At 35.8% G+C, this 18,253-nt stretch overlaps 1 protein-coding gene across 1 annotated transcript in view; it reads left to right on the forward strand.

Annotated features, from left to right (window-relative positions):
* Window positions 1-4,537: 4,537 nt before the first annotated feature.
* The window catches only part of LOC116754256 (bifunctional heparan sulfate N-deacetylase/N-sulfotransferase 4-like), a 254,802-nt gene continuing 241,086 nt past the window's right edge, over window positions 4,538-18,253 (forward strand). Inside the window, 1 exon segment of the mRNA XM_032632724.1 lies at window positions 4,538-5,515. Coding sequence (XP_032488615.1) covers window positions 4,538-5,515 — 978 coding nt within the window.

An 18,253-nucleotide genomic window follows, 5' to 3' on the forward strand; every position in this document is an offset into this window, starting at 1 on the left:
AAAGAAAGAAAAAGGATAAAATAAAGTAAGATAAAATAAATAAAGTTATTAAAATAAAAAATAGTTATTTCGAAAAAATATTTTTTAAGTAAAAAAAGAAACAAAAAACGGATGGATAGAACCCTAGGAAAAATGGTGAAAGCAAAGCTATACAGACAAAATCTCACACAGAAGCATACACACACTCACAAAAAGATAAAAAAAAAAAAAAAAAAAAAATATATATATATATATATATATATATCATGGCTCCCAAAGTCCACCTCCTCAATGTGGGATGATTCGTTGTCTATTCAGGTATTCCATAGATGAAGGGTACATCAAGTTGATTGTGCAGATTTAATCCGCTGCTTCTGAGGTTGCTGGGAGAGATTTCCCTTTCTCTTCTTTGTTCGCACAGCTCCCGGGGCTCAGCTTTGGATTTGGCCCCGCCTCTGCGTGTAGGTCGCTGAAGGGCGTCTGTTGTTTGCTCAGACAGGACGGGGTTAAAGGAGCCGCTGATTCGGGAGTCTGGCTCACTCAGGCCAGGGGGGCGGGGGGAGGGAGGGGCACGGCGTGCAGGGCGGTCCTGCAGCGGCAGAGGACGGCGTGACGTTGCGGCAGAGGACGGCATGACGTTGCGGCAGAAGACGGCGTGACGTTGCGGCTGAGGACGACGTGACGTTGCACTAGCCTGAGGTGTGCCGTGCGTTCTCCCGGGGAAGTTGTCTCTGGATCCCGGGACGCTGGCAGTGGCAGGCTGCACAGGCTCCCGGGAAGAGAGGTGTGGATAGCGACCTGTGCTCGCGCACAGGCTTCTTGGTGGCGGCAGCAGCAGCCTTAGCATCTCATGCCCGTCTCTGGGGTCCGCGCTGTTAGCCGCGGCTCGCGCCCGTCTCTGGAGCTCCTTTAAGCAGCGCTCTTAATCCCTTCTCCTCGTGCACCAGGAAACAAAGAGGGAAGAAAAAGTCTCTTGCCTCTTTGGCAGGTCCAGACCTTTTCCCGGACTCCCTCCAGGCTAGCCGTGGTGTACTAACTCCCTGAAGGCTGTGTTCATGCAGCCAGCCCCAGTCCTCTCCCGGCGCTCTGACCGAAGCCCGAGCCTCAGCTCCCAGGCCCTCCCGTCCCGGCCGGTGAGCAGACAAGCCTCTCGGACTGGTGAGTGCTGGTCGGCACCGATCCTCTGTGCGATAATCTCTCCGCTTTGCTCTCCGCACCCCTGTTGCTGTGCTCTCTTCTGCGGCCCTGAAGCTTTCCCCCTCCGCCACCCGCAGTCTCCGCCCGCGACGGGGCTTCCTAGTGTGTGGAAACATTTCCTCCTTCACAGCTCCTTCCCACTGGTGCAGGTCCCATCCCTATTCTTTTGTCTCTGTTTATTCTTTATTCTTTTGCCCTACCCAGGTACGTGGGGAGTTTCTTGCCTTTTGGGAGGTCTGAGGTCCTCTGCCAGCGTTCAGTAGGTGTTCTGTAGGAGTTGTTCCACGTGTAGATCTATTTCTGATGTATCTGTGGGGAGGAAGGTGATCTCTGCGTCTTACTCTTCTGCCATCTTCCCCCTCTCCTCCTTTGGTCACTTCTTAAGTCCTATATCTATGAGACCTCCATACATATGAAATTAACTTTGTTTTTCCCCTGCTTTCTTTTTTTTTTTTTTTCATTTTAATTGTTAGAACACCCCAATGAACCAAGTGGGCTAGGGGGGAAATTTTTCCCCTCCCCAAATGTATATACTATATCTCTGGCATACCATATCATTTCTTATCTCAGGCACAGGACATAAGTAAATTTCCTTGTTACATTATCTTTTATTGCTCAGGCTTCCTCACCTCCACTGGCCAGTTTTTGCTAGGGAAGAATAAACAGGAGGATTGAATGGGAAGTATAACTCATTCGATTAACACACACACATACACGCACACAAACACAGAGTGAAACATATATCTACAGTGGTGGTAATCTGCATCTATTAATTTTAAATAAATGTCACATTTAAATTTTATTTATTCTTTTGGTTGGCAGATTCTAGTTCCATATGCTTTTTTATTTCCTTTTCACTATTGCATATTAGAATGAGCTGTTCTAATATGCAAAACTGACATCTCATACTTTGTACATTCAAAAATAATAGTCACATTTTTGATGTCAGAATAGATAAGGATTTAACAAATATTAACCTGGCATGCACTTAGTTTCTTTTCAAATTCCTGATTGAATGCATTCTGAAAATACTAAACCACCAAAGTATGTGGATTAGATTTCTACTTTTGTGGAGTGATGCAGGGATGGGGTGGGGTGGGAGTGGGACTGATTCCATGTCTCCTTAAATGGATTTTTTAATCAAATACATGAGCTTGGAGAAGTCTGGGAAGGAATATAATAAAGACTGGATAACTTTCTTTGGCAAATTCCAAATCTCTTTCAATATTTTATATATATAATTTAATTTGATTTTTATTTTAAAATGTACTTTATGAACATTTTCAAACATACATAAAAGTAGAGGGTAGACCATAATTGGTTTATGTATTTTATACCAAACCTAAGCCTTTTTATCGCTGTTTTTTATTTCTTTTTAGTAAAATAATAATTCAATGTATTCAAAGGGAACAGAACTTTAAAAAAATTGAAAGGTTTTGGGGGAGCAAATAATTATCTTAAAAGTTATGTCTGATAACAGTGTATTAGTAAGTCCCTAGCATGTGGAGTTAATTTTCCTTTAAAGTGAATTTGAAATCACTGGAGAGATTTTTTAAATTGGCTCACTATTTCAAAGGGGAAAATTCAGGCCTACTTATATATTTGGAATCTGAAGAAGTAAAATGTTTGGTAGAAATTTAAAATTTTTAACTCATGTACTTTTGAGATTGTTTTAAATTTTTTTCTCAAAATCTAAGACAAAAACAAATGTTATTTCAACTTGTTGATTTTTAAAACTTAGATTACTAAGAAAAAATGTGTTTCAGAACATAAAAATAAAGCGCTATAATACTATGTTTAATCATTTAATCTAATATTCTTTTAATCATTATTCAGTTTCTTCAAATTAAAAAATAAAAAAGAAACATAAAATATTTGCAGTGTGATGGAATATACAACTCATATTACAAAACACTCTAATTTGATTCTCTATGATATAGTACATCAATAATATACACCTTAAAGTATATGTATCACATTAAAAACATAACCTATTGTGGTTACTTTCCTAGGGATGCTATTTTGGTAAACTGGGAAATAGAAAATTCCATAATTAGTCTAACACAGTTTTGAGGAGAATGAAGAAAATTTGTATAGGAAGGAATTCACTAAAAATCAGAGTCAAAAATAATGGGAAATTATGTCCATTTGTGGTGAAGCAATTTGGGAAAGCTGGGGTTAATGCTTTCTAATTTTTTTTCTACTTTTTTTCTTTTTAAAGAAATTGATAAGGGAAGTAGAACACTTGACTGTTGGATAAAATGTAATAATCGAAAACAATTTTAATTCTAATTAGAGAAATCAGCCAAATTTAGGAATGTGCTTTGAGAAAAACATGTCAAGATTTTTCTTCTCATCTAGGTTTCTGGCCTCTGTTTCATTAAAAAGATCTAAGATCCTCTTCTCATTTTGTTCTTTCTCCCATAGCTTCTCTCTCACTTTGCTTCTAAGAATGGTGAAAGAGAAATCCTCTCTATTTTGGCTGTTATGCTGAAGAAGCCCAAGTGTCTCCCTGTGACTTCAGAAAAGAATGTTACTAAAGGGAAAAACCTGTAACTACTATGTATTTGAGACAAAATCATCTCCTCACCTTAGAACTCCAGATACCTAAGTAGATACTTAAAAGCATGTTAAGTGATACTTAAAAGCACTGGTCCAAATCCCATACGGATACCTGGTTTTCTAATTCTGTATGTATATAATGTCTACCAGCCTTGCAGAAGCAAGTTTTATGGTTTTTAAAAAGGTGGTTTTACCATTTATGGTTTTATGGTTTTACCATAAGTTTTATGGTTTAACATTGTACACTAGAATTTTATTTCTTACCCTTTTTTTTTTTGAGGTGACTAGTTTGAAAAATCTCAATCAGTATTTCTATATAGATGTATATTTTGGCAAAATTAAATAGGGTCTGTGTTCTTGAAGACATGAAAAAAATCTACTACATTCTAAGTAGTAAAATCTAGACTGTAAACGTTGGGTTATTAATATTTTAGCATATTAACATACTAAATTTATCTTTAATATGTATGTTTCTTATATATCAGCATAGGTATACACGAAAATACTTATATTACTATTTTTGTTTTAGTCATTATATTTCTCCTCTTTTTCAGGTAATGTTTAGAGGACTCTACAGCAACATTTGGTATTGGACATATTCAAAATCTCTTCAACTTCTACTTTCCTAGTCCACTGTCCTCCAACTTTAACTTGCTTGCAATCCCATCAAACATTTTACATGGTTTGCAATGGTTACATGAACTTGTGGGAAGTAGCATTTGTACCATTTCATACTTTATTTACGATGGCACTTTAGGAAAAGAACTTGGAAAAAGCTTCCAAAGCAGTATTTTAAAAAATGAATCTTGTTGTGAAGCTTCGGAGAAGTTTTCGAACATTGATTGTTCTCTTAGCCACCTTTTGCTTGGTGAGCATTGTCATTTCTGCCTATTTCCTCTACTCTGGCTATAAACAGGAAATGACACTTATGGAAACCACTGCAGCAGCAGAATGTACTGACGTTAAAATCCTACCATATCGGTCAATGGAGCTGAAGACAGTCAAACCTATTGATACATCCAAAACTGATCCTACAGTCCTCCTGTTTGTGGAGAGCCAGTACTCTCAACTTGGTCAAGATATTATCGCTATCTTGGAGTCCAGCCGATTTCAGTTCCATATGGTCATTGCCCCTGGCAAGGGAGACATACCCCCTCTAACAGATAATGGCAAAGGGAAATATATTTTAGTTATTTATGAAAATATTCTGAAGTATGTCAGCATGGACTCATGGAATCGAGAGCTTTTAGAAAAATACTGTGTGGAATACAGTGTTAGTATAATTGGTTTTCATAAAGCCAATGAAAACAGCTCACCGAGTACACAATTAAAAGGTTTTCCATTAAACCTTTTCAATAATCTAGCTCTAAAGGACTGTTTTGTCAACCCTCAGTCTCCTTTGCTGCATATTACCAAAGCCCCTAAGGTTGAGAAAGGCCCTCTTCCTGGGGAAGACTGGACAATTTTCCAGTATAATCATTCAACCTACCAGCCTGTGCTTTTAACTGAATTACAGACAGAAAAATCCCTTTCATCCTTCTCCAGCAAACCACTCTATGCGACGGTGATTCAGGATCTGGGGCTTCATGATGGAATTCAGCGAGTTCTCTTTGGCAACAACTTAAACTTTTGGCTGCACAAGCTCATCTTCATAGATGCCATCTCCTTCTTGTCAGGGAAGAGACTGACATTGTCTTTGGACAGGTATATCCTTGTGGACATTGATGATATCTTTGTTGGGAAGGAAGGAACAAGGATGAATGTCAAAGATGTGAAGGTAAGAACATTTATAAATCACATGATTATTTTTCTTTCACTAACTCTGTGGTATTGATGAAATAGAATTTTGAATATTTTAGACTTCTAATTACTCAAAACTTTAAGATGCAGTAAATTTGAGATAAAATAAGCATTAAAAGTAAAACTTAAACTAAACCTTAACCATTCCTCACCTACCCCCAAAATGCTTCAGAGGGGCATAGAACTAAAATATCCTAAAGAGTATTTGAACTTAATCTCCTTGCCTCTTTTAGATTTTGCCCATCCCAGCCAACACCCCATAGAACAGCCTCCATTACTCCACACATGTTGCAGTTTGTAGCAGTAAGACTAATAACAGTCATGAAAATCTATCGCTGGACAGATCCTCCTGCCCTACTTAGGTTTGACAATGGTGGTTAAAATATAAGATAGAGAAGCAGCCCAAGACTTTTATATAACAAGTAAGCATAGTGCTTGTCTGTATGAAATGTTCATACATTTGTAAATATAGATATAAAAAAAAAGTTTTATAGGGGATGTGGTATTGGACTTGACCTCAGGAGCTACCATCACTATCTCTATTATCACGTCATTTTGGGTTACACAGCAGTGTTAACTGGTAGCAGTTCTAGGCTAAGGTCAAATTGGCTTCAGTATAACAAATTCACCCTGTGATTGCTATCAGATAAAGGAAAAGCCAAATATGTTTTACTAAGGTGGGTAGGTAATTCTGAGAATAATTCCCTTTTTTATCATCTTGATTCAAGAGTTTCACTTGTGCCTATCTTGTTTTATATATAATTAAATTCTTTCTGTGAACAAGTAATTTTAGCAAGCATATAAACAAAAATAATAGAATACAGCTTAGAATAATAAAGGAACTAGAGATTGTTAAGATCATGTCATCTTTTTTGTATTTCTGCTGTTAGGCTTTTTATCCTCCAAAGATGAAACCTCAATATAACAGCTTTTTTCCCCATCCTAACACCTTATGACCATTATAATAAAATATTATTAAAACCAGTGAGATAAGTTAACTTTTTAAAAATCTTCAAAATGCATGTGGACCAGTGAACTCTGTTTTTAATGAGCCACTGAATGAAGTATCACTTGACTGGGATCCAAATATTTTATTTTGAGTATTGTTGTAAAGGGATTAAGTGATCCCTCTTGAATTCTGTCTAGATTTTTCTTTTTTTTTTACTTACGCTTTTTTTGTATTTACTATTCCTTTTAATTAATGTAAATTCTAGTTTTAATTTTAAAATCAAAAACTTAAGGCAAGGTCATGTGCTTCAAACGGTTCTCTGAGTGATTCCTATCCTGAAATCCTGAAAGGAAAAGTTTCCTAATTTTAGTCTAATAAACTGTATGAATTGAAAAAGTTCTTTATAACTCTTAACAAATTTTTCCACCTCAAATTCAGCTCTAGCACTTATTCTCAATAGAAAACAAATAGCTATTCACCACTACTCATCTAATATTCAAGGATTACTGAGGACTTCTTGAGTGACATAACCCCAAACAAAATAACAGAATACCAAAATTTAACAAAGGCTGGAACAATGCCACAGACAGATAAAGAATCAGAAAAGTTACGTGTGTATATATATAGATATTTATATAGTGTGTATGTATGTGCATATGTAAAGTAATTGTATATTCTATACACACACACACACACAAACACACACACACACGTGCCCATGCTAAGTTAACTGTCACTTTGAAGAAAATACTCTTTTCTGCCCCTTTGTGTGTTGTATCTGGTTCTTGCTCAGAACTATTAACCAAAGAATATCAGAAACTTGACTGGAACTGAAATAACTTGTTGGGTTACTTATAGGTCAATAGGGAATACTGTTTTTCAATATAAAAATTATAGTTCTAGTCTTGGGAATTTGATTTCTCTTTTGACTATTATTTTTTGGATAAATATGATTTTGTGGGAAAGAATCTTGAACTGTGTGTAGAAAAGCTCTGCATACTACCAGTTCTTCATCCTCATGTTCCTTTTCTGGTGGTGTAAGATTTCTTTGCACACTGATAGATGAGGAGAAATCCATCCTCCCTCAAAATCTCCCCAAATTTTCCAGAGCTAGGGTATTGGATAGCTAGTGACATTTTTCTATATTATTCTAAATTAGAGAGTAGAAGTATGCTGTTCCTCAATAGAACAAATTGAGGAAAGCTGGAGGGTTAGGGTTGAAAAACCTTGGCTATGTGCATGATTGGACCTTCCCCAGGCCACTCCCACGATTGGACTGGGAACACATAGCTGGGAGCAATCAACAACAAATTCAAACGTGGCCTTGACTGCAACACCACCTCACTCTATGGACAAAACATATACCCGCATATTATTATTTGAGCCAATTTTCTCACTTTGCGGTAGAGATTCTGGATCATACTGTTAAAGAATTCGTGTTTTTAAGGCACAGAATTTGATGCAGTGAAAAGAATGCAAGTTTTTCAACTGAACTTGAAAGTCCATATTCTTTCCACTACATGGTTCTGCCATATCTAAACTAAAGTATATCTAGGTTTTGTGGGGGTTTTTTGAGATTTATGTGCTTTATCTTATTTCATCATGCCCTCATCTGACCAAAGCCACTGATATAGAAATTAATATGTCCATTTCTAAGGCAAGCAAAATTAAGCTCAGTTTCAGTAACTGTCATCTGTTAATTAAATTTCACTGTGTATCTAAAAATTCAAGATATGAGTGAAATTTAATGTATAGAAACTTGTAGAAACTAATTGTATTTTGAAAGATTGTGAAATATTAGCTATGAATGAAGTCAGAAAATATCGTCATGTTTTCACTTGTTAATATTTCTGTGTGGTCCTCAAGGCCATCATGAAATACTTCCTGTAAATCTAAAGCTCTATTAGCAAGATGACCTTCATCACCCTATGGAGGGTGATGTCTTATACACTTGAATTTACTCTTTCTTGGTTTTGAAAGTAACTCTTGTTTTCATCATGGCCTTACTTATGTGTAGGTAATGTTCATTCCCAAAGTGATATCAGTTGAGTGATAATGCATTTTTTAGAGAAAAGTAAAATAATAAAGGGCCATCCTGATTATTAAAAACTTAATTTAAAAAGTCTTCTTGCAGACCACTAACCTGATTTCTATGAACAATGTTTTACCCTTGGTTAACACTTGGTATAGTCATAGAAATTTGATAGAATTGAGAAAATATGTTCTTTTTTTCAGTTTCCATAAGACAGAATAAATGCTCTTTCTCAATGGTGAATGTAAACTTCCACACTGGAAATGAAATCAAATATATTATTGATGCTATAAATAATTCTGGTGCTTTCATCAGTTCTGTTGACCTGTCATTATTCTCTCTGTTGGCAACAAGGCACCATTATTAGCATTTTATATGTCTTTAGATTTCTTGAAGAAATGCGTCCATTTATTCATTGGACATCTACTCTGTATAAGACTATATTTAAGACATTATCTGCCTGAGAAATCCAGACTTTAAGGTCCTATGTAATCCAGCTCAATTTACCTTTTCAACATCTATTCTTACTGCTACTTAATATACATTGTTTCTGTTAGGCTAGCCCACTGTCTATTCCCCTGCGATGGATTGATAGTGTTTACGTTCACCTCTTTTCTCAGCTTCTAAGCCTTCGCTAAAATACTTTCCTTGAATCTACTCATATTTCAAAAGCTATCTCAAGTCCAACTTCTTATGAGAAGGCAACAGATGCCCTAATGACCCAAACTGAAACTGTGTCCTTAAATAATCACTGACCTTAACTGCCACTTATCATCTTCGTGTACATGAGTCAACTCCAAAATTAGGTGGTGAAACAGTTTTTTCCCATACATCAATTATGTCTCAACATATGTAATAAGTAATCTTAGACCTGATTTGAAAATATTGTATTGACAGTCATTACACTGTTTTTTAACTGTTTGGTGAGTGCAGAGCTAATTAGTCTCAGAATTGAACTTACTACTTTAAAAAAGAACAATTTAAGGATAGTTTTGAGTTTTGTCTCAAAACAAGTGATATGTATATTTTGAGTCAGAGGCAAAAATAGGGGGGAAAAAATCTATGTTATAAACCTGAAGTCCAAAATAAGCGGCTAGCTGGCTAATTCGTTTGACTCTTTCCCCCACGTAGTGTTTTTAATGGATCTATATACGTAGACTGGTATTAAGGTTTGGTCCAGATAAAGCAATTTACCAGTGTCTTAATTTGGATGTCTTTATGCAGTTGTTTGACTCCATATTTCCTGCACTGAAAATCATAGGTTCAAAGATTTATAGTGCAAAAGTAATAAATTGTGCAAATTGAATGACTAAAACAGAGATGTTAAGTTAATAGATATAAAGAAGACAGTTAATAGAGGGTCTTAAAATACAGAGAAATGAGTTTTGGTTAGTCCCAATAGCTATTTGAAAACTGTTCTTAAACAAGGAAATGATATGATGAAAATATTTTTTTTTTTTTTTGCGGTACACGGGCCTCTCACTGCTGTGGCCTCTCTTGTTGTGGAGCACAGGCTCCCGACGCGCAGGCTCAGCGGCCATAGATCACGGGCCTAGCCGCCCCGCGGCATGTGGGATCTTCCCAGACCGGGGCACGAACCCGTGTCCCCTGCATCGGCAGGCGGACCCTCAACCACTGCGCCACCAGGGAAGCCCTGATGAAAATATTTGAGAAAGGTGTTTTTTATTATTAATGTAAATATCTAAATAAAATCCCAGTTCAAACTTGTAGGAATTACCATGTTTAACAGGAGCCAGATTACTATTAATAGGAAAAAAGAAATCTAGCATAGAAGAGAAGTTAAGACCCTTGTTATAGATTTGAGTAAGAGTTGGAAGAGAAAAAGAAAGACATCTCATGATATTTAAAGAAGTGACCTAAGAAAATAGAAAGTTATTGGTTCTATGAGCATCAACAGAGATGATGAGAGGCTACAGTGGCAATTGAAGACTAGTTTTCTAACATTTTACAATTGTAACTGAAACAAGTTGTTATATTTGACAACTTAATAAACATTTTTTAAAGAATCTGTGATATCTTAGAATAAATGGAATCACAATCAAAAAAGGAAAGGAGCCTAAAAGGAAAGGTTGGTATGTGGTAGGTGGACTCCAGATTTGATACATTATCAACCAGTATAGATTCGACAATGCATTACAGTCCAGGCAGCAGGAACTGGATGGATGGCCCGTCAGAGTTAATCAAGCAGCATCTGAAAGCTCCTCGGCAGTTTCTAAGCAAGTGAGCCAGCGTGCAATCAGCAAGTGTAGCATAAGAGCTAGGCAGTGGCCCAGGCAGATGGGGGTCAGCATTTATTGGGATATTTCACAGCAGAATGAATGGATTAGGTTTGTGGGCATAAGTCTTCTTTCTGAAAAAAGAACAGAAGATTGTGGAAGAGGTGGAATTTGACAACATGGAGTTTGGCAGAGAGAACATGACAGAGACCTGGAAGCAGGAACTCAGTCACAACAATAATCCTATAAAGGAGAGAGGACCCATCAGCAAGACTTGTGTGAAACTACAGCCCTGACACTGACTCAGATTCTTTAGATATCCAGGGAAGAATTGCATTTAGAACCTCCTTAGGTGCCCAGATGCAAGAAGTTTATGTACTACTTGAAGACACTCAGTTGGTTCAAAAAAAAAAGCAGGTACTATCAAAGACTTATAAGAATGATCCATGTTCTATATAAACATAGAGAGAATTACTGTGTCAATTAAAATGTTTTTTAAATTTATTTTTCAGCTGGGAAATATATTTTTAAATTTTTTTATACAATTTTTTAAACTTTGTTTTCCATTTTCAGTTATTACAAAATATTGGCTACACTCCCCATGTTGTACAGTACATCCTGGAGCCGATCTTACACCCAATAGCTTGTGCCACCCACTCCCCCACCCCTATGTTTCCCCTCCTTCCCCTCCCCACTGGTAAACACTAATTTGCTCTCTATATCTGTGTCTGCTTCTTTTTTGTTATATTCACTAATTTGTTGTATTTTTTAGATTCCGCATATAAGTGATATCATACAGTATTTGTCTTTCTCTGTCTGACTTATTTCAGTTAGCATAATACCCTACAAGTCCATCCATGTTGCTGCAAATGGCAAAATTTCGTTCTTTTTTATGTCTGATTAGTTTTCCATTGTGTGTGTGTGTGTGTGTGTGTGTGTGTGTATGTATATATATATATATATATATATCTATATATATCTATATATCTATATATATATATATATAGATATATATAGATATATAGATATATATAGATATATATATATATATACATACATATACACCACAGCTTCTTTATCCATTCATCTGTTCATGGACATTTAGGTTGCTTCCATATCTTGGCAATTGTAAATAATGCTGCTATGAACATTGGGGTGCATTTAAGATGTTTCATGTAAGTAGAGTTTGACTTGACCGGAAAGAGAAGCTACATATAAGTATTTTGGCAGAGTCAATATTGTCCTCAAATATACTCGGAGGAGGACAGCCACTGTACAGGGTATATTTAATTGTAATTATCTTTCTTTCATCTAAAGTCTCAATGTAAATGTCCCAGGTTTTTTTTTTTCTTCTGAATTCTTTCAAGTAGCCATATATTTAACTCTGTAAATGGAAGGAAAAACTATTTTTCCAAATAAATATTCCTTTATGGAAGCAAATAGGGTCTTTCTCCACTTTAAAAAAAAAAAGTCAAAATTATATGAAAGTATACTTTTAAATGGTAAGAATGAAAAACGTGAGAAAATATACACCAGTAATATCTCTTCCAAACTGGGCATTCAGCTAAAAACATTTACAGTTTATATATTAACTTAATATAATTTAATTCAATGCTCAAATCACTTATTTCTCACCTATGGGCTCTGTATATTCTTCACTATAGAGTTTACACAAATATGTGAAATATTAGGTTCTTGATTTCAGTAGTATAGACAAGACATATTCACAATTATCAACATTACGAGGCAGAATACAATATGTGCCATGACAACATTACTATGGGCAATGGGAACAAAGGAAGAGAAACGATATTTCTTCTTCTAGTAATTAGGGAGATTTCTTGGAGGAGGTGACATTTGAGTCTTCTGTGATGGTTTGACAGAACACTAGCAAATCAAGATGGTGAAGTAGATTCTTGGCCAGCAGGTCAGCCCAAGTTCAGACTTGGCTGAGACTATCAGGACAAATGTTAAGTTGCTTGTCTTAGTTGGATGATAAAGTAAATAAGAAATAGTAGTGGGACTAAATGCTGAAGATTTGGTTGTGGCCATAATATGGAGCTCTCTGGGTAGAAGGATCCATTTGAATCACTGAAGATTTTAAGCCAGACAGTGACATGATCAGATCTAGGATTGAAGAAAAATATATTGTTTGAATAGGGAGATATTTTTGAGAAGACCTAAAAGAGCCTATTACAACTATATGGGCATAATAATTATTATACATGTTTTAAAATAGTATTTATTTGGCATATTAAAAGACACTAAGCACTGGGATAATCATTAACAGGCAGTATATCATTTAATACGACAACACTAAGAGGAAATATTTTGTACATTTTCTGAATGAGTAAAATGAGGCATAGCAATACCGATACTCATCTAGCTAGTAAGTAGCGGAGCAAACCCAGACTATTTGTCCTGAATGTCTAAGCTTTCTTTTAGAATACAATGCCTTGTGTTTGGGTTTCAGTCTGGGCATCTACACTTACTAGTTAACCCCGAACACGTCTGAAAACCTCTCCAATTCTCAGATTGCAAATCTGTAGAACCAATGGAAAGCAACACAGTTCTTAGTATTGGGATGAGCCCTGAATGAGATAAGCACTAGAAAGCTTCTAGGACAGAGCCTGGCCTGACAGAGCCAAGACAGAGCTTGGTGGCAGTCATGATGGAAAGGGGAGACTGGGAGAGACCATGCAGGATTGACAGGACTTGGAAACATGCTCAGTGAAGGAGCAAAAAAAAAAAAGGTGCAGATGCTGTAGTATCATGGGTTTTAGCCTGAGTGTGTCCATAAACATATGCAGAATCGGGCAGAGGAAAAGGTGCTAGGAAGATGAGGAGTTTGGTTTAAGATCTAATGACTTAACATAGGACATCCAGATGTAGGCATTTGAAAAAATAGATCTAGAGTTTCAGACACCATCAGAGGTGGCAGTATAGTTTTAGAAACCATCAAGCATAATACTTGCAATCTTAGTTATGATAACTAAAGGGAAGGAATCAAATAAGAAGGAAAACAGGTGGAATGCATCATTTTGGATATCCTGTAATAAACCCAGGGTCATAACAAGTTAGTTTCAGACAGAGAAAAATTGTTTCATGTACCGAGATGCTAGCCATCCCCTCAGGCTCTCTGGTTATAAGGAAGAAAGCCTAAAACTTCAGTAAGTACCAGAAGTCCTCAGGAAAATTAAATTAAAGGAATGTCTAACTGGGGACACACTGTGTTCATGCAGCAGAGAAGGCACAATCTTTCATCTGGAACTTGGCATTTTGAATTTTTTTCCATCCTATTTATGACCCTTTGATTAACAAGAATTGCAGTAGGACCCCCTCCTAACATGACTGTGAGATGTACCAAATGACGCTATGTTACAAATATTTCTGAAATTTTTAATGATATCTAGGGGTTAAGTATTAAATGAACAAAGAAACTAAATCTTCATTTTAGTTACTGTACCCAGAAATTATATTCTACTCAGAGCATTTTACTTAGTTTTTATGTATTTATTTTCTTGATGACATCAGTTATTGTGAAGATGTCTATTTTTCGTTAGAAACAGGAGTTTAGAGGCATACGTTCATTTACACCTGTCTTCTGCTGTTAATCAATTATTATCATTTAAAAAGCATATTTTAAAACAAGACCTGTTACCAAGTAAGGATGTTCTGTTCAGGACAAACTACATTTTAATTTAGGATTAGACATTCCCTGAATTCATTTGCACTCAAAACAGGCTAAATAGTAATGGATCTAACACTAACTTGAGTGCTCACTTTGTTAGTTCACAGTGTAAGATAATTACTGAGCAGAGAGCAATCTCTTGATACACCAGGGGAAGAACACAAAGTCCGTGTTGCTCCATTTTGCTACTCAAGGTGTAGCAATTGTCTCCATAGGAAAGAGAAGATATTAGGAAATATTTTGGTAAGAGCAGCCAAGCTGGTCACCTCCCAGCAAGGAGGAAAACATCCCCTATTAGAGCCTTTAAATCTCATGGTTAATGCCTTGAAAGCCCTGGGGATAAGCACAGGGGATATTTTCTGATTGGTTTTGTATATTTTGTTATTCTCTGTGATTATATAAATAGTGATTAATTAATTAGCCAATTAGCTCAGATTATTATAAGGCTTTTCAGCTAAGACCAGCTAAGTGTTGTTGTTCATGATAATCATCAAAATATGCTACAAAATTGTTTCGTATCTGAAGAATGACTGAAGAGAAAAACAAAATAAAAACTTGCTCCTTTTATACTCCCTGTAGAAATACAGTGTGTTCTGAAATATATTAAATTATCATGGAGAAAAGCACCTTGATTATAGAATCTTGTGGCAGGTAGAATATATTATTATTCAGATAACAGATTAAGCTGTTAAAGCAGTCATAGACATTGCATTTTATTTTCATTCAACCCTTCATTTTTTTATGTCTACCCTGAGCTTTGCTCTCTAGCTCTCTGCTGGGATTGATAATTTCCATCCACTACTCTTTACTTCTTTTTTTTTAATTGAAATATAGTTGACATATAATATTATGTTAATTTCAGGTGTACTACATAGCAATTTGATATTTGCATACTTAATGAATGATCACCACTGTAAGTCTAATCACCATCATCAAACAAAGTTATTATAATATTATTGACCATATTTCCTATGCTGTGTATTATATCACTGTAGCTTATTTATTTTATCACTGGAGGTTTGTACTTCTTTATTTGCCTTACCTGTGTCGACCAACCACCCACTCCACTCTCTTCTGGGAACAACCAGTTTGTCCTCTATAGATATGAGTCTGTTTTCATTCTGTTTCTTTGCTTTGTTTTTTAAGATTCCACATATAAGTGAGAACATGCAGTATTTGCCTTTCTCTATCTGATTTATCTCACTTAGCATGATACCCTCTAGATCCATTCCTGTCTTCACAGATGGCAAGATTTCATTCTTTATGGCTGAGTAATATTACATTGTACATATATACCACATATTCTTTATCCATTCTTCTATCGATGGAGAAGTTGCTTCCATACCTTGGCTACCATAAATAATACTGTAATGAACACTGGGGTGCATAAATCTTTTGGAATTAGTGCTTTTATTTTCTTCAGATAAATACCCAGATGTGAAATTGCCAGACATATAATAGTTCTATTTTCAGTTTTTTTAGAAACCTCCATACTGTTTTCCATAATGGACACATCAATTTACAGTCTCTCCAACAGTGGACGAGGACTCCCTTTTCTCCACATCCTCACCAACACTCGTTATTTGTTGTTTTGTTGATAGTCATTCTGACAGATGTGAGGTGGTATTTCATTGTGGTTTTGATTTACATTTACCTGATGATTAGTGATGTTGAGCATCTTTTCATGTGTCTGTTGGCCATCTGTATGTCTTTTTTGAAAAAATGTCTATTTATATCTTCTGACCATTTTTTAATCAGATTGTATGTTTTTTTTGATGTTGAGTTGTGAGAGTTTTGTGTATTTTGAATATTAACCCGTATCAGATATATCATTTATAAATGTCTTGTCACATTCAGTAGGCTGCCTTCTCATTTTGTTGATGGCTTCCTTCCCTGTACAAAAACTTTTTAGTTTGATGTAGTCTTATTTGTTTATTTTCGCTTTATTTCTTTTGCCTGAGGAGATAAATCCAAAAATATATTGCCAAGATCGATGTCAAAGAGGATACTGCCTATGTTTTCTTCCAGGAGTTTTATGGTTCCCAGTCTTACTTTAAGTCTTTAATCCATTTTGAGTTTATTTTTGTATATGGTGTGAGGAAATGTTCTAATTTCATTCTTTTACATGTAGCTATCCAGTTTTCTGAGCACCATTTATTGAACAGGTTATCTTTTCCCCATTGTATATTCTTGCCTCCTTTGTTGTAGATTAGTTAACTATAGAAATGTAGAGTTTATTTCTGGGCTGTCTGTCCTGTTCCGTTGATCTATGCATCTATTTTTGTGCCAGTGCCATAGTGTTTTGATTACTGTAGCTTTGTAGTATAGTCTGAAGTCAGGGCCTATGATTCCTCCAGCCTTGTGTGGTTATCCTCCCATTTGTGGGGTGCCACCCAGAATTGTGGATCCTAACTATACTGCATCTCTGTCCTACCACCCATCTCATTGTGGCTCTTTATATCTTTAATTGTTGAAATATTTTTTTCTGTTAGTCTCCAGGTCATTCTCATAGATAGTTGCTCTGTAAATAGTTGTAATTTTGGTCTGCCCATGATAGGAGATGAGTTCAAAGTCTCGTTTTGAATTCAGAGCTATTTTGGCCTCTTTTTTTTTTTTTTCAAATAAATCAGGTATTCCTCTGATGTGTCTCTTAATTACTATAATATTGAAATACTTTATACATTCTAAAGAGTGTATATATGGAATATCTATAATTAAAGCATGATAATAAGAACAGTCTTGTACACACCACTTAGCTTAGGATATAGAATGTTACCAGCACTTTTTAAGTTACATACTACTTTTTCCACTGGAGAGGTAACTAGCTACTGTACATATTCTCTGCAGCTTTTTTCCTTACTTTTTTTTTTTTTTTTATGCGGGCCTCTCACTGTTGTGGCCTCTCCTGTTGCGGAGCACAGGCTCCGGACGTGCAGGTTCAGTGGCTATGGCTCACGGGACTCGCCGCTCCACAGCATGTGGGATCTTCCTGGACCGGGGCACGAACCCGTGTCCCCTGCATCGGCAGGCAGACTCTCAACCACTGCACCACCAGGGAAGCCCCTTTCCTTACTTTTATGCCCGATATTCATCCACATTGATGCTTATCTCTAGTTCACTAAACTTAATTTCTTTGAGTGTTTGTTCTCTCCAGTGTTGGTATTTTCAGACTTTCAGATTTTTTGGCTATTTGATGGGCCTAAAATTGTATATGAGTTATTATTAGCATTTTTTCTGTTTACTTATGAGGTTGAATAGCTTTTCTTATACTTACTGACCATTATATTTTTTCAAGTTTTTAAAAAACTTTTAATTGACCTGAAAATAAGTCGTAAAATATCACATTTCATCTTAAATACCTCAGCATTGATTTCACACTCACTATTACTTTTCCAACATTAACCTCATTTCACATATAAGTAGAAATGTTCATAACTTTTGGACTATATCACATATTATAAATAGAGCAATATTCCAAAATCTTTTTCAACATACTAAATTAGAAATCACTTAAAATACTAATTTAAATGATAAAATTTGTTTATTTATGTGTTATAGTTTGCCTAATTTGTTTAATTATTTTAAGGAATTCTCACTCTTATAAATGCTGCATTCAACCTACAATTAAAGAAAAAGTAATATTTTTTTTGTCTCTGGAGAAATGTTCATATGAAATACTGCTTCTAGAAAAAATGTATCATTTCTTATTATACAAACTCCCAAATATATACCAGCCTCCCAAATAACATTTAATAATACATAAGATGGGCCCTCACAATTGGCTCCATCTTAGTCCCCACATTCAA

Source organism: Phocoena sinus, chromosome 5 (genome assembly GCF_008692025.1).
Source record: "Phocoena sinus isolate mPhoSin1 chromosome 5, mPhoSin1.pri, whole genome shotgun sequence".
NCBI classification, from domain to species: Eukaryota; Metazoa; Chordata; class Mammalia; order Artiodactyla; family Phocoenidae; genus Phocoena; species Phocoena sinus.